Below are 16,799 nucleotides of genomic sequence, written 5' to 3'. Positions count from 1 at the left end.
AACAACAAAATGCAAACTATGCCAGACGGAAATAAGTCCAGGGCCAGCCTGCTGGCTCAGGGTGTCTGACCCTCCAAGGGAGGAGCTGCAAAGTTCGATGGCCACAGGCAGGAACAGCCTCCCATGACGCTCAGTGTTGTATCTCGGTGGAATATGGCCAGAGTCCAACAGCAAAAAGTTCAATATCTGGGCTACAAACACGTCCCTTGATCGTAGTATGACCAGGATTGCACCATCCGTTGTTAACCAGAACAGCAAGCCCCAACTCCTTTACGCTTACCGCTCTCAGTGGGATTAGGTTGATTTAGAATCATTGGACTAATTAGATCAGTGCAACAACATGGACCAACTGGCCTGTCTTGTGCTATTCTGTTCTATATCCCAATTCCTGGGACCTTTTGATGAATGGTCATGGATTGATGGCTAGGAGAAAATTGCAGCCAGCAGGGTGAGTATCGGTCCATTAGGAATGCAGAATCAAAAAGGGCAGCAAATACCGTGTTATACTGTGAAATGCATCTCCTGAGAGACTGTGTTGGGGATCTGGAGCTGCGGCTTGACAACCTACAGCTTATTAAGGAAAGTGAGCAGGAGATAGGTAGGAGCTACAGGGAGTTAGTCACCCCGAGGCTGCAGGAGTTTGATAAGTGGGTGACTGTCAGGGAAGGGAAGGGAAGGGAAGAGCTCAGATAGTAGAGAGCACCCCTGTGGCCATCCCCTCTCAGTAATCGTTATCTCATTTTGGATGCTGTTGAGGGGGGTGGGGGGTGACCTGACAGAGGATGACCACAGCGATCGGGTCTCTGGCGCTGAGCCTGGTTCCATGGTGCAGAAGGGAGAGAAGAAGATGAGGAATGCGGTAGTCATTGGGGATTCCATCATGAGGAGAGCAGAGAGGAGGTTCTGTCAGACTGGTAGAGATACCCGCATGGTGTGTTGCTTCCCAGGTGCCAGGGTACAGGATGTCTCGGATCGAGTGCAGAGTATTGTGACGGGAGAGGGTGAACAGCCAGAAGTCTTAGTACGTGTTGGTACCAATGACATAGGTAGAAAAAGGGAGGAGGTTCTGAAGAGGGAATTCAGGGAGCTGGGTAGGAAGCTGAAAAGTAGGACCTCCAGGATAGTAATCTCAGGATTGCTGACTGCTACGTGCTAATGAGTGCAAGAATAGCATGATCAGGCATATTAATGTGTGGGGGGCCCTGTGTATAAGAAATAATATTAAATCATTTGAAAGGGATGACATAGGATTGTAAGGTGTGAAGTCTCTGTGGATTGAATTAAGAAATGGCAAGGGTAAAAGGACCCTAATGGCCTCCAAACAGCAGCCGGGATATGGATAACAAATTACAGCAGGGGATAGAAAAGGCATGTCAGAAGGGCAATGCCATGATTATTGTTGGGGATTTTAACATGAAGGTGGATTGGGAAAGCCAGGCCATTACTGGACCTCGAGAGAGAATTTGTAGAATGTCTAAGGGGTGGCTTTTCAGAATAGCTTGTTGTTGAGCCCACAAGGGAATCAGCTGTGCTGGATTGGGTGTTGTCCGGAGGTGATAAGAGAGTTTAAGGTTAAGGAACCCTGAGGGAACAGTGATCACAATATGGCTTTGAAATTTGAGAAGGAGAAATTAAATTCCAATGTGTTGGTATTTCAGTGGAATAAAGGAAATTACAAAGGCATGAAAGGGGAACTGGTCAATGTTGACTGGAAAGGGACACCAACAGGAAGGACAGCAGAGCAGCCATGGCAGGAGTTTCTGTGAAAAATGAGGGAAGTGCAAAGCAGATATATTCCAAATAAGAAGAAATTTTCGAATGGAAGAAGGACACTACTGTAGCTGACAAGTGAAGTCAGAGCCAAAGTAAAAGCAAAAGAAAGGGCATACAAGGAAGCCAAAGCTAGTGGGAAGATAGAGGATTGGGAAGCTTTTAAAAACTTGCAGATGGAAACTAAGAAGATCATTAGGAAGGAAAAGATGAATTATGAAAGGAAGCTGGTGTCTAATATCAAAGAAGATACTAAAAGCTTTTTTTAAGTATATAAAGGGTAAAAGAGAGTTGGGAGTAGATATAGGACCAATAGGAAATGATGCTGGAGATACTGTATTGAGAGACACAGAGGTGGCAGAGGAACTGAATGCGTATTTTGCATCAGTCTCCATAGTTGAAGACATCTGCAGTATACCGGACATTCAAGAGTGTCAGGGAAGTGAAGTATATGCAGCGAAAGTTACAACTGGAAGATCTTCCCTAACTGCTTTTACATTGCAGTAAGATGGAAAAGGGTTGGAAGCATTGAATGCAAGAGTTGGAACATCATGTTAGAGAGGGACAAGAGGTTGCTGAGACCACACCTGGAGTATTGTGTGCAGTTCTGATCACCAAGCTATAAGGAGAGTCCTGATGCGGGATCTCGGCCCGAATCATTGACTCTATATTCCTTTCCATAGATGCTGCCTAACCTGCTGAGTTCCTCCAGCATTTAGTGTGTGCATTAGGCTACAAGAATGGTGTGGCTTCAGCTAGAGGTGCTACTGCTGGGACATTGCTGGAACGTCATATGTTTTAGTTTTAGTTGTTTTTTTGTTAAAATATGTATAATTTATATTTAAATTATGTTTTTTTCCCTGGTGAATGCTGCTTGTCTAATGCTATGTGCCTGTGATTTTGCTGGGAGTTTTCATTGCACCTGTGTCTACATGTACTTATACACATGATATTAGTACTCAACTTGACTGGGCAGATTGAATTAAAAGATACCTGCTCAGCGGAGTTTAAACTAGTTTTGCAGGGGGAGGGGAACCAGAGGCAGATAATGAGGTGGAGGAGGATAAAGGTCATGCGAGGATTGCATGTATAGACAGTAATCAAAGGTTTGTACGTGATAGAAATTTTCTCAGGTGCATCTATTTCAATGCAAGGAGTATTGTAAGTGAGGCAGATGAATTTAGGGCGTGGATTGATATGTGGGATTATGTCATTATTGCTATTAGTGAGACCTGGTTGCAGGAGGGGCAGGACTGGCAGCTTAATGTTCCGGGGTTCCGTTGTTTCAGACGTGACAGAGGGGGAGGGATGAAAGGGGGAGGAGTGGCATTACTATTCAGAGAGAATATCACAGCTGTGCGTAGACAGGAGAGTCCGTTAGGCCTGTCTACAGAGGTGGAGCTGAGGAACGGGAAAGAGGTGACCATACTAATAGGGTTGTATTATAGACCGCCCAATAGTCAGAGAGAATTGGAGGAGCAAATTTGTAGAGAGATAGCAGACTGCTGTAAGAAACAGAAAGCTATTATAGTAAGGGATTTTAACTTTCCATATATTGACTGGGACTCCCACTCCGTGAAAGGGTTAGATGGTGTGGAGTTTGTCAAATGTGTTCAGGAAAGTTTTCTAAGTCAATATATAGAGGTACCAACAAGAGAGGATGCAATACTTGATCTCCTATTAGGGAACCAGACAGGTCAGTTGACAGAAGTATGTGTAGGCAAACATTTTGGGTCCAGTGACCATAATGTCATTAGTTTCAAGCTAATTATGAATAAGGATAGGTCTGGTCCTTGAGTTAAGGTTCTAAATTGGAGAAGGGCCAACTTTGAGGAAATGAGAAAGGATCTAGGAAGAGTGGATTGGGATAAGTTGCTTTCTAGCAAGGATGTGTTCAGTGTGTGGAAGGCATTCAAAGGAGAAATTTTGAGAGTGCAGAGTTTGCATGTTCCTGCCACGATTAAAGGCAAAGTTAACAGGCATAGGGAAGCTTGGTTTTCAAGGGATATTGGAGATCTGGTTAAGAAAAAGAGAGCGGTGTATAGCAGGTATAGGCAGCAAGGAAAAAATGAGGTACTTGAAGAGTATAGAAAATGTAAGAAAATACTAAAGAAGGAAATCAGGAAGGCAAAAAGAAGACATGAGGTTGCTTTGGCAGATAATGTGAAGGTAAACCCGAAGGGTTTCTACAAGTATATTAGATTATGAAGACACACAGTCCTCTTTTATTGTCATTTAATAATGCATGCATTAAGAAATGATACAATATTTCCTCCGGTGTGATATCACAAAACACAGGACAGACCAAGACTGAAAAAAACTAACAAAACCACATAATTATAACATATAGTTAACAACAGTGCAACAATACCATAACTTGCTGAAGAAGTCCATGAGCACAGTAAAGATTCAAAGTCTCTCAAATGTCCCACATTTCATGCAGACAGAGAGAAGGAAGAAAAACTCTCCCTGCCATACCCGACTGCGGTCCGACTCTGAGTCATCCGAAAACTTCGAGCTCTGATCAGCTCTCCGACACCGAGTACTGAACACCATCTCTATCCAAATGATTCGACCTCCTTCAAGACCGGGGATTTTGAGGACTTCCCTCCAAAAGATTCCCGACCGCGCAGTAACGACAGCAGCGAACAAGAGTTTCAGAAATTTTTCCAGATGTTCCTCTGTGCTTTCATGTCCATCTCCATCAAATCAGAATTGTCCATGGCCCCTATTTAACAGATACAATATCATTTTTCATCGGAGGGCTGCGCACGTGTGGCGCGCTGCTCTCTCTCCTCCCGCTGAATTATTAAGAGTGAAAGGATAGTAAGGGACAAAAGTGGTCCCCTAGAAGATCAAAGTGGTTGTCTTTGTGTGGAGCCTCACGAGATGGGGGAGATCTTAAATAATTTTTTTGCATCAGTATTTACTCAGGAAACTAGCATGGTGTACATGGAAGGAAGGGAAACAGGCAGCAGTGTCATGGAACATATAGAGATTAAAGAGGAGGAGGTGCTTGCTGCCTTCAACGACTGACAAACAACCAATTTGCAAAAGAAGGCAAACTGCAAATAAAAAATAAGTAAAAAATAATACTGAGAACATTAATTGTAGAGTCCTTCAAAGTGAGTCCATATGTTGTGGAATCAGTTCAGAGTTGAGGTGAGTGAAATTATCCCTGCCAGTTCAGTTATCCACTGCTGGTTCAGGGGGAATAACTGTTCTTGAACCTGGTGATGTGTGACCTAAAGCTTCTGTGCCTTCTTCCCAATAGCAGCAGCAAGAGGCAAGCATGGCCTGGATGATGGGTTTCCTTTATGATGGGTGCTGCTTTCTTCTGGCAGTGCTCCTTGTAGATGTGCTCACTTATAATATTTAAAATAAATTTGAACAGGTGTCAGGTATATAGGTAGAAAAGATTTCAAAGGAGATGAGCCAAACACAGACAAAAGGGACTAGATCAGGTAGGCATATGGACCCGAAAGGCCTTTTTCTGTGTTCTATAATTCTATGACCCTAATGAAATTCCTATTAGTAGTTGTAATAAGAACAATACTTTTTTTTAGGAAGAACTCTTTTTAGTCCCAGTTACTCATTTGGAGGAGAGTTTCATGAATATAGAGCTCTTTGCATTGCCCTCTTTCTCACCGGTGATCCTTAAGGTTACAGCTGACAGCAAAGAGAAAATGAAAAGGTCTGCGTAGTGGTTACAGCTTAATTTAATTTTCATTACGAAAGTAAAGTCATCAGATGCTAGACCCGGTTTCCAATAGAAAGCATATCTGCATTTGTTATGATCTGCAAGTCACAAAAGGGAGCAAATATTATTTTAGTTTGGAAATTCTGTAGGCATGCTTTATGAAGGCAGCCTGGGTATGTCATCGGTAAAGAGACATTGTGGAACAGGGAAGTTGCTCAAGCTAATTGTTACTAGCATTGATTTCACACATAAGTCTCCTGCTCTGCTTTATCTAAATATCTGTCTACCTTCTACCCTTCGTCCTTTAGATGTTATCCTGATTATCCTGAATTTCTTGTTCGATTTTCAGACAACTTTCCTATTCATATGTAGACACAAGAAGCACTGTATATGCTGGAAATGTGAAGCAACATGCACAAAATGCTGGAAGACCTGAGTCCTGATGAAGGATCTCAGTCCAAAATGTTAATTGTTCATTTAGTTCCATAGATGCTGTCTGACCCACTGAGTTCCTCCAGGATCTTGTGTGCTTTGTCCTATTCACACACTGCCCACTTTGACCCCCTCAACCCTTTCAATTTATACTTCTGCACAAATGAAAACATATTTTCTATATCTATGCTATGAGACACTTCGTAATTTTTAAGATTTTTACAAGGTCACCCTTGACAGAGCAAAGCATCCTGGTGTCTGGTGTCTATGTGGGCCTTCAGGAAGGTCCTTTGGCATTAGATCCTGTTTAGTACAGGAAATTAAACAGTGAGGCAATCTCATGTGGTTGCTTAAACACAATTATGCAAATTATTTATTAATGGTATGAGCAAGCTAGAAGCTTGTGACTATAATTATGAAAAACAGAGAACAAAGGCCTATTGTGACTTCTGTGCATTTAAAATTTATTATTTTCTTATGAAAACCTCAGATGTAATATGGGTTTTTCTGTTTGTAATACTTACAGCATTATGTAAAGACAAGAAACTGGTGTAAGAGTTCTGATATGGGAGGTACTTTCATACTAGAGAGGTATTTCAATGCAAAGCAGCAACAGCCAACAAGAATTCAAACCAACACATTTATTTGGCTTCATTATCTCTAAATCTCAAAATAGGCTCACTGCTAAGGGCACACCTAATAAAGATGCTACATCACAGTTTCAGTGACCGAGTTCAGCAGTGATTTCCAATGCTGTCTGTGTGAAGTTTTCGCATTCTCCCTGTGAACATTTATGTCTCTCCCTGCCCAGGTGCACTAGTCTTCTCCCACATTACAAAGGCATCTAGGTTGCTAGGCTAATTGCCCACTGTAGATTGACCTTAATGTGTGGTAAATTCTTAGAGTGTTTTGAAGAATGTGGTGATAATGAAAACTGGACTAGCAACTGGCCTGATAATTCGTAGGTCCGAGTTCAATTTATCACATGGCGGCTATGGAGTTTTAATTTGTTAATGATCTGGATCTAGAATCAAACTGAAACTTGCTTCAGTAATAAGACCATTAGATATCTGAGCAGAATTAGGCCATCTGGCCCATCAAGTCTGCTCTGCCATTTCATCACAGCTGATCCAATTTCCCTCTCAATCCCAGATCTCCTAATCTCCTGCCCCCATATCCCTTCATGCCTGACTAATCTAGAATCTATCAACCTCTGCTTTAAGTATACCCAATGACTTGGATTCCGAAGCCGCCAGTGGCAACAAATTTCATAGAGTCACCATTTTCTGGTTAAAACAATTCCTCCTCATCTCCACCCCATTCTGAGGCTATGTTCTCTGATCTTAGACTTCCCCACAAGTGGAAACATCCTCTCCACATCTACTCTATCGAGGCCTTTCACCATTCGATAGGCTTCATTGAGGTCACCCTTCATTCTTCTGAATTCCAGAGAGCAGGGGCCCAGAGCCATTAAACATTGCTCATCTGACAAGCCTTTCAATCCCAGAACCATTTTCGTAAATCTCCTTTGAAACTTCTCCAATGTCAGCTTTCTTAGATAAATGGCCCAAAACTGCTCACTATTCCACGTGAGTCCTTTCCAGTGCTTTATAAAGCCTTGCTTAAAAAAAACTAACGTAAAAACTCATCTGGTTCACCAATACCCCAGAAGGGAGGAAGAGAGAAAGACTGAGTGAGCCAGGGCTTTTCTCTTTTGAGCAATGGAGGATGAAAGGCTTTTCGATGGAAGTGCATAAGGTTATAAGAGGCATGGATAGAATAGGCAACTAGTACCTTTTAACCCAGGGCAGCAATGGCCAGTCTGTTTAAGGTAGTGGGAAACGTTTAAGGGAGCTGTCAGAGGTAGATTTTTTTTTGCACAGAGAATGGCAGGTAGTGGGAAAGGCTGATACAATCAGGACATAGAAACATAGAAAACCTACAGCACAATACAGGCCCTTTGGCCCACGATGCCATGCCAAATGCGTAAGAGATAGGCACAGGGCTGTAAGAAATATGGAGGATTTTGGGCTGTGTAGGAGAGAAGGGTTTGATTGATCATGGAATGGGTTTATATTGGTCAGCACAACATCATAGGCTGAAGGGCCTGTATTGTGCTCAACTGTGCTCAGTAGGAATAATGTGGAATGAATCTAGGTCTAGTGTAAATGACACTTATCCTGTTCCTTGCTGTATGAATCTTTGACTCTGCAACTCTATAGCATTCCTTCCTCTGAATTATTTTAAATGAGCCTATTGTTACATTTTGAATGCTGCTGACAGGTATGATGTCAATTTTTTTTTGATGTTCTGGAGTGTAGAATCACAGAAACTTCATGATCTATGCTTAGCTCCCATGCAGTGATGGAACTATAAAAAACATACATATGAATGTAACTTGCACATATAACTGTTTCTCATTCTCTGAACATTCTCCCTTCCCACATCTTACTTTCCCTGAAGGTCTTTGCTTGTGGATCAGTTACATTTCCTTGGATGCTGAAGATCACATGATACCTTGACTAAGCAGATTTTCTTCATGAGTAAGCCCCTCGCAGTAGGGATCAAAGCCAAGCTTAATCCACAGCACTCAGATTTGCAAAAGAGAGGTCATTGAATCACAATCAGTAATAGTTATCCTGGCTAATTCTATCACAGTCCATTTCTATTACAAAGTCCATTTTAATTGAATTACCTTCCTCAAAATGACCACCATGTGATAGATCTTAAGTGGTTTGTAATTGTTTCACACAGTTGTTCTCAACAATGTGATCTTTGTTTTCACAATGTTATTATTTTTAGTAATCTGTTGAGAATTCAGCCCACCTTGTTGCTTATGTTTGAGCAGGATGAGTTATAATCCCTCCAGAGTGTGTATTCTTTGAAGTTCAGAACAATGAAGAGGATATGACAAGGGAGATGTCAGGATGTTTACACTGGTGGGAGAATTACAAACAAGGGCATAGAGATAAAATATATTGAGCCAATTATTTAATGACTGAGCCAGTCAATTAAAACTGAGATATGCAGATAGAGAAACTCTAGAATTACCTGGTTTAAGGAGCTGTGGAGGAATTTAGTGAGTCAAGCAGAATCTGTGGGAGGAAGCAGCTCCTGCTTGACCGACTGATTCTCAGCAGATTGTTTGTTGCTCCAGTTTTTAGCATCTGCAGCCTAAATCATCTCTCGTTCTCTGATTTTTATTTAAAATTACATTTGGTTCCTTCGTCCAAATCATTGATTTATATTTTGAATAGCTGAGGCTCAAGTACTAATCCCTTTAGTGCTCCAGTCATCATCACCTTCCAGAGAGAACAACGTATTTATTCTTCTTCTTTGATCTCTCTAGTCTGTCAACCAGTTTTCAGTCTCTGCCAGTATACTGCTCCCAAAACAATTGTGCTTTAATTTTGCATGGTAATCTCTTTATGGAGGATTTTATCAAAGGCCTCTTGAAAATTCAAATTTTCACCACAACCTGGTGCTACTCCCTCATTCATCCTACCAGGCACATCCTCAATTTTAAAAAATACGTTGAAAGGCAAATGTAATGGAAAGAAATGTTCTTATTCAGCGCAGTCGTGATCTGGAGTGGTGGAAAGAGAATGAATCAAAAGAGAGACACAAAATGCTGGAGGAACTCAGCAAGTTGGGCAGCATCAAAGGAGGGGAATAAACAGTCAACATTTTGGACTGAAGCCCTTCATCACGAATCAACCTGAAATGTCTACTGTTTATTCTTGAACATAGATGCTGCCTGACTTGCTGAGTTCCTCCAGCATATTGTATATGTTGCTCAAGAATTCCAGCATTTCCAGAGCCTCTTGTGTTTATAAATCAGAAGTGGATGACATAGGCATTTGAAAGGGCAACAGAGAATGGGACTAATGGGTAAGAAGTGGCTTAGATATGATGGGCTAGAATAGCTTCCTTCTGAATCACAACAGTTCTAAGATTTTAAAAAATGAATTAGTGTATGCTGTATAAAGCTTTTGAAGAAAAGTCCACATCTCCAGATGGTGGAATCATAAGAACACAAAACACGAGAATTAGGCCATTTGGCTCATCGAGTCTGCTCTGCTATTCGAGCATGGCTGACTTATTTTCCCTCTCAAGCATATTCTCCTGCCTTCTCCCCTAACCTTTGACACCCTTAGAACCTCTCAACCTCGGCTTCAAATATACCCATCTGGGTTATGACGTGTACCTGCATTGCTGGTAAAGTGATGGTGCAGATGCATACACACTGTGAAGTCACAGCACTGGCATAAACAGACCCAGAGGTGCAGCAAAGACCATAAAAGTGGCCTCACCTACCCTTGACCTCACCCTGCTTCCTCCACCTCTCACGTGGTGGGTTCTGACCCATTGTCTCAGAACATGAATTTTATTCAACATTTCCCTTTCTGTTTTACATCCTGAAGTGGCTGGGCATGTATAAAGTGCATTGGCTGGACCACATGAGTGGCAGGATTGAAACCAAATGATTTATGAAAATTTATTGAGAAATAACGTGCAGCGATCGCTGGGAATTGCTATGCCAGGTATATATCACAATATTCCATTTTAATAAAATCTCAGTTAGAACAAAATAGTGCAAAATGTTGTTTCTCAGAAACCTAGTAAATATTTCAGTCCTCTGAAAGGCAAACAATTTTTTTGTGCTATGTGGCAAATGATGTGCATTAGACAATTTCTAGAATTCCCGTCGCCCAAAGTTTGCTAATAAATGACTCACAAAATTTGTTCTTGAATTTAATACATACAAAAAAACGAAAAGACAGTTGTTCACAAAGCCCAAATAGGGTTTTAAAAAAAAAACTCAGTATAATTGTTGGATACTGGCCAGCTCGTTGTTAGGGTCCAGTGAACAGGTTCGACCTGGTATCAGCCATGCACTCTGTTTGCTGATCAGCCGAGCTGTGTCCTGCCCTAAAACAAAAAGTGCAGTCAGCATCCACTTAAAGATACATCAGAGCAGGATTGACCTGAGAATCTGCAGAATTCCAGCTCTTTTCCGTTAAGTCAGGTAAAATCTGTCCGCTCTTGACCAGCAAGGCATTCCTGAGCCCTCGCAAGCCTTTCCACATTCTCTTGACAGCTGGTGAGGTTCTTTTTTTCCTTTCCATCCAAAGTGCGTCAGTTGCATTCTTGGTTTCGGCTACGGCTACCACCGATCCTGAGAAATGAGGCCCGCCAACCCATCCTGCGCTCACTCACACATACACAGACTCACGCACACGCACACGTACGCACACACACACCTAGCCCTCCCCGCATCCCTACCCCTGTACCTACGAAACTCGACACCTGAACGAATCGATCTGGATGCTGTCAGTTCCAGCCACAGGACTGACTCGCCAAATGTGCACAACCTCTGCGACAGCAAAGGTATCCCTAGGAGCTGGAGTTACTGTTGAAGTTGTCCAGAACAGTTAAATTGACGTGTTGAAAAATCCACTGCTGAGTGTGCACTGTGGGGTTACATCGGCTCATAAAAATCTTCTTGTCGGCTAGGCTGCAGTCCATGCAGCTATTGGTCACTGGGTGATAAAGCGTTTTATCCTAAGGAATATTAAAAGACAGAGAAAAGTGAGCTGTCGAGGCCAATGTAATACAGAGTTACAGTAATATGCATCTACAGACCACTGCAATCCCTTGTCAGGACTGCACGGTAGTGTAGTGGTTAGCGTAACGTTTTACAGCGCCAGGAAACTGGGTACAATTCTCACCACTTCCTACAAGGAGTTTGCACCTCTCCCTGTGACTGTGTGGGTTTCCTCCAGATGCTCTGGTTTCCTCCCACATTCAAAGACGTACGGGTTAGTACATTAATTCGTCACATGGATATAATAGGGCGACACAGTCTCCTTGGGCCTGCAGGGCCTGTTACCGTGCTGTATCTCCATATAAAAGTAAAAAAATATATACAGGTTATGAATAAATACTTGGATGGATTAAAATATATAGGAAGAAGTTTCTGGTTAAAAGGTGTTCCCAAGTAACCAGTAGGTGTATTTACAGATCTTATGGACAAAATCGACTTGGGTCAGAAAATACACAGAGATCACTCAATATGATAACCATATCTCCACAGTATTGTAATGAATGACATCAAAAGCACTTAGGTAATAAAAAAGAACAGATGTAGAGAAACAGGAAATTAGATCAGCCATTCGTAGGAGTGGAAGTTTGTTGAATCTAGTAAAATAGTGGGAGCTTATGTAGGGGTGTCTACAACACATCTCTCCCTTACCCCTGGCCTTTTCACCTTTCCACACTTGTCCTTACATCTGCTCCTTCACCACCACCCAGGAATCTAAACAGTTCTTCCAGGAGAGGCAACTTCTCCAACTTTTTCTATTGCATTTGGTGCTCCTGATATTGCCTCCTCTACACTGGCAAGACCAAGCACAGATTTGGTGACTGCAGAATGCCTACACTCAGTTTGCAATGCCACTCTGAGCTCCCAGTTACTCACCGTTTCAAATCCCCTCCCTGTTTACACATTGACCTGTCCACCCTTGGCCAGCATGAAACTCAATGCAAACTGGAGAAGCACTCCTTATATTCAACAACCCAGTGACATTAATATTGAGTTTACCAATTTTAGGTACAAAACACCTGCCCCTCCTCCACACCGGATCCTTTGGTCCTTCTATTTTTGTCCCCATAACCTCCGACCCTCCCTTCTCCACCGCATGGTTTCTCCTTCACCCATCTTTGTCCCTTTTTCTTCCTCCATCTACCATCCACCAGCTTCACACACAGGCTCCCATCAACCCACCCCACCTACAACATTGTTCCAACTGTCATTCACCTCCTCCCCTTTTAATGGCCCACATTTTCACCTCCTTTACTAAAAATAATCCAGCACTGGTTGAGTCAGTAGCAAGGAAGGCAAAGACAATAGAACCAAAGAACCATAGAAACTACAGCACAGAAACAGGCCCTTTGGCCCTTCTTGGCTGTGCCGAACCATTTTCTGCCTAGTCCCACTGACCTGCACATGGACCATATCCCTCCATACACCTCCCATCCATGTATCTGTCCAATTTATTCTTAAATGTTAAAAAAGAACCCGCATTTACCACCTCGTCTGGCAGCTCATTCCATACTCCCACCACTCTCTGTGTGAAGAAGCCCCCCCTAATGTTCCCTTTAAACTTTTCCCCCCTCACCCTAAACCCATGTCCTCTGTTTTTTTTCTCCCCTTGCCTCAGTGGAAAAAGCCTGCTTGCATTCACTCTATCTATACCCATCATAATTTTATATACCTCTATCAAATCTCCCCTCATTCTTCTATGCTCCAGGGAATAAAGTCCTAACCTATTCAACCTTTCTCTGTAACTGAGTTTCTCAAGTCCCGGCAACATCCTTGTAAACCTTCTCTGTACTCTTTCAACCTTATTTATATCCTTCCTGTAATTTGGTGACCAAAACTGAACACAATACTCCAGATTCGGCCTCACCAATGCCTTATACAACCTCATCATAACATTCCAGCTCTTATACTCAATACTTCAATTAATAAAGGCCAATGTACCAAAAGCTCTCTTTACGACCCTATCTACCTGTGACGACGCTTTTAGGGAATTTTGTATCTGTATTCCCAGATCCCTCTGTTCCACTGCACTCCTCAGTGCCTTACCATTAACCCTGTATGTTCTACGTTGGTTTGTCCTTCCAACGTGCAATACCTCACACTTGTCAGTATTAAACTCCATCTGCCATTTTTCAACCCATTTTTCCAGCTGGTCCAAGTCCCTCTGCAGGCTCTGAAAACCTTCCTTACTGTCTACTACACCTCTAATCTTTGTATCATCAGCAAACTTGCTGATCCAATTTACCACATTATCATCCAGATCATTGATATAGATGACAAATAACAATGGACCCAGCACTGATCCCTGTGGCACACCACTAGTCACAGGCCTCCATTCAGAGAAGCAATTCTCTACCACCACTCTCTGGCTTCTTCCATCGAGCCAATGTCTAATCCAATTTACCACCTCTCCATGTATACCTAGCGACTGAATTTTCCTAACTAACCTCCCATGCGGGACCTTGTCAAAGGCCTTACTGAAGTCCATGTAGACAATATCCACTGCCTTCCCTTCATCCACTTTCCTGGTAACCTCCTCGAAAAACTCCAACAGATTGGTCAAACATGACCTACCACGCACAAAGCCATGTTGACTCTCCCTAATAAGCCCCTGTCTATCCAAATGCTTGTAGATCCTGTCTCTTAGTACTCCCTCCAATAACTTACCTACTACTCACATTAAACTTACTGGCCTATAATTTCCCGGATTACTTTTCGATCCTTTTTTAAACAACGGAACAACATGAGCCACTCTCCAATCCTCCGGCACTTCACCCGTAGACAGCGACATTTTAAATATTTCTGCCAGGGCCCCCGCAATTTCAACACTAGTCTCCTTCAAGGTCCGAGGGAACACTCTGTCAGGTCCTGGGGATTTATCCACTTTAATTTTCCTCAAGACAGCAAGCACCTCCTCCTTTTCAATCTGTACAGTTTCCATGGTCTCACTACTTGATTCCCTCAATTCCATAGATTTCATGCCAGCTTCCTTAGTAAATACAGACGCAAAAAACCTATTTAAGATCTTCCCCATTTCCTTTGGTTCCACACAAAGCCGACCACTCTGATCTTCAAGAGGACCAATTTTATCCCTTACAATCCTTTTGCTCTTAATATACTTGTAAAAGCTCTTTGGATTATCCTTCACTTTGACTGCCAAGGCAACCTCATGTCTTCTTTTTGCCCTCCTGATTTCTTTCTTAAGTATTTTCTTGCTCTTCTTATACTCCTCAAGCACCTGATTTACCCCCTGTTTCCTATACATTTCATACAACTCCCTCTTCTTCTTTATCAGAGTTGCAATATCCCTTGAGAACCAAGGTTCCTTATTCCTATTCAATTTGCCTTTAATCCTGACAGGAACATACAAACTCTGCACTCAAAATTTCCCCTTTGAAGGCTTCCCACCTACCAATCACATCTTTGCCAGAGAACAACCTGTCCCAATCCACGCTTTTTAGATCCTTTCTCATTTCTTCAAATTTGGCCTTCTTCCAGTTCAGAACCTCAACCCTAGGACCAGATCTATCCTTGTCCATGATCAAATTGAAACTAATGGTGTTATGATCACTGGAACCAAAGTGCTCCCCTACCCAGGCTTCTGTCATTTGCCCTAATTCGTTTCCTAACAGGAGATCCAATATTGCATCCCCTCTAGTTGGTCCCTCTATATATTGATTTAGAAAACTTTCCTGAACACATTTTACAAACTCTAAACCATCTAGACCCCTAACAGTATGGGAGTCCCAATCAATGTATGGAAAATTAAAATCCCCTACCACCACAACTTTATGTTTCCCGCAGTTGCCTGCTATCTCTCTGCAGATTTGCTCTTCCAAGTCTCGTTGACTATTGGGTGGTCTGTAATACAATCCCACTAATGTGGCCATACCTTTCCTGTTTCTCAGCTCCACCCATAAGGACTCAGTAGACAAGTAGACAATGTTAGCATTTGTTTTGAGAGGACTAGAATATACAAGCAAGAATGTAATGCTGAGGCTGTATAAGGTGTTGGTCAGTAAGTGGGTGAATTTTGGACCAGAGGGCAGAGCCTCAGAATAGAAGGACGTGTTTTAGAAAAAGATAAGTAGCAGTTTCTTTAGCCTGAGGTTGGTGAATCTGTGGAAATCATTGTCATCTTGCCCCTCCACTCTCAGTGCTAATGCAGTGTTTCAACCAGAAATGTTGACCATTTCTTTCCTCCCACCGAAACTGCTTGACCTGCTGAGTTCTTCCAGCAGATTAGGTGTTGCTCCAGATTCCAGCATCGGCAGTCTCATATTTCTGTAAATTGGGTGTATTTTTTTTAACCTGAGAATAGCCTGTATACATTTATACACTTTAAAATTGAAATCCTAAGATATTATTTCAGATAATGGTAATAGAGGATTTTTTTTCTGACTGATGGTCTGTGACCAGTAGTGTCCCTCAGGAATTCATGCTGCATCCGTGTTGATTGTTACATACTGCATATTAATGACTTGTTTGAGAAAAAAACACCAACATCATGCTCTTGCAAAACCACTTGTATCAGCTGTGGTTTTGTAACAGCAAACCTACTTGGGAAAGGTTGGCAGGTTCTGCTGACGCACCAGACCAAACAAATGAGATGTCTTAAAGAGGGAATTTCAGAACCTGATGCCTCTACAGCCAAGGACAAGGACACCAGAGGAGGTAGGACTTCTGGATGGACAAGCAAACAGCCAGAGATTTTAGAGGACTATAAAATTATGGGAGATTAGGGAGGGGGGGTTGGACAGATCCTATAGGATTAGGCCAATAGACCATTCAGCTATCTTCTGCTTATTACATTTCCAAACAAAGTCATGGCTAATGTTTTATCTCAACCCTACTTTCCTGCACTATCCCTATGTACTGCAATTATTTTAATCTCCAAAAATCTCTGTGTCCTGACAGGACTGATTGCTGAACCTCCAAAGCCATCTTAGCTGCAGGATTACTCTAGGTGAAGAAACTTCTCCTCTTGGTTCTGAATGGCTGATTTCAAAGTTCAGAGCAAATTTATTATCAAAGTACCCATTTGTAATCGTGTGCTGAAATTGTTTTCTTCCAGGTATTCACAGTAGAACAGAGAAATACAATGGATCAATGAAAAACTACACAGAAACAAAGACTGACAAGCAACCAATGTGGAAATATTCCTTACTTCAGAACTGTAACCTCTAGTCCTAGGCATCTCAGCTAGAAATATCATCTCTGTATCCACCCTGTCAAGCCTAATAAGAATTTTAATATTTCACTGAGATCTTGTTCCATTCTCCTAAAATTAAG

At 42.2% G+C, this 16,799-nt stretch overlaps 1 protein-coding gene across 1 annotated transcript in view; it reads right to left on the bottom strand.

Moving 5' to 3' along the window:
- Positions 1–11,299: 11,299 nt before the first annotated feature.
- Positions 11,300–16,799, bottom strand: part of galntl6 (polypeptide N-acetylgalactosaminyltransferase like 6) — a 756,494-nt gene continuing 750,994 nt past the window's right edge. Inside the window, exon 13 of the mRNA XM_072257441.1 lies at positions 11,300–11,467. Within this exon, the coding sequence (XP_072113542.1) occupies positions 11,300–11,467 (168 nt within the window). The remainder of the gene's footprint in view (positions 11,468–16,799) is intronic.

This window comes from Mobula birostris, chromosome 5, assembly GCF_030028105.1.
Source record: "Mobula birostris isolate sMobBir1 chromosome 5, sMobBir1.hap1, whole genome shotgun sequence".
Taxonomy (NCBI): Eukaryota; Metazoa; Chordata; class Chondrichthyes; order Myliobatiformes; family Myliobatidae; genus Mobula; species Mobula birostris.
Note: the sequence above shows the minus strand (reverse complement) of the source record. Positions and strands in the feature narration are given on the sequence as shown.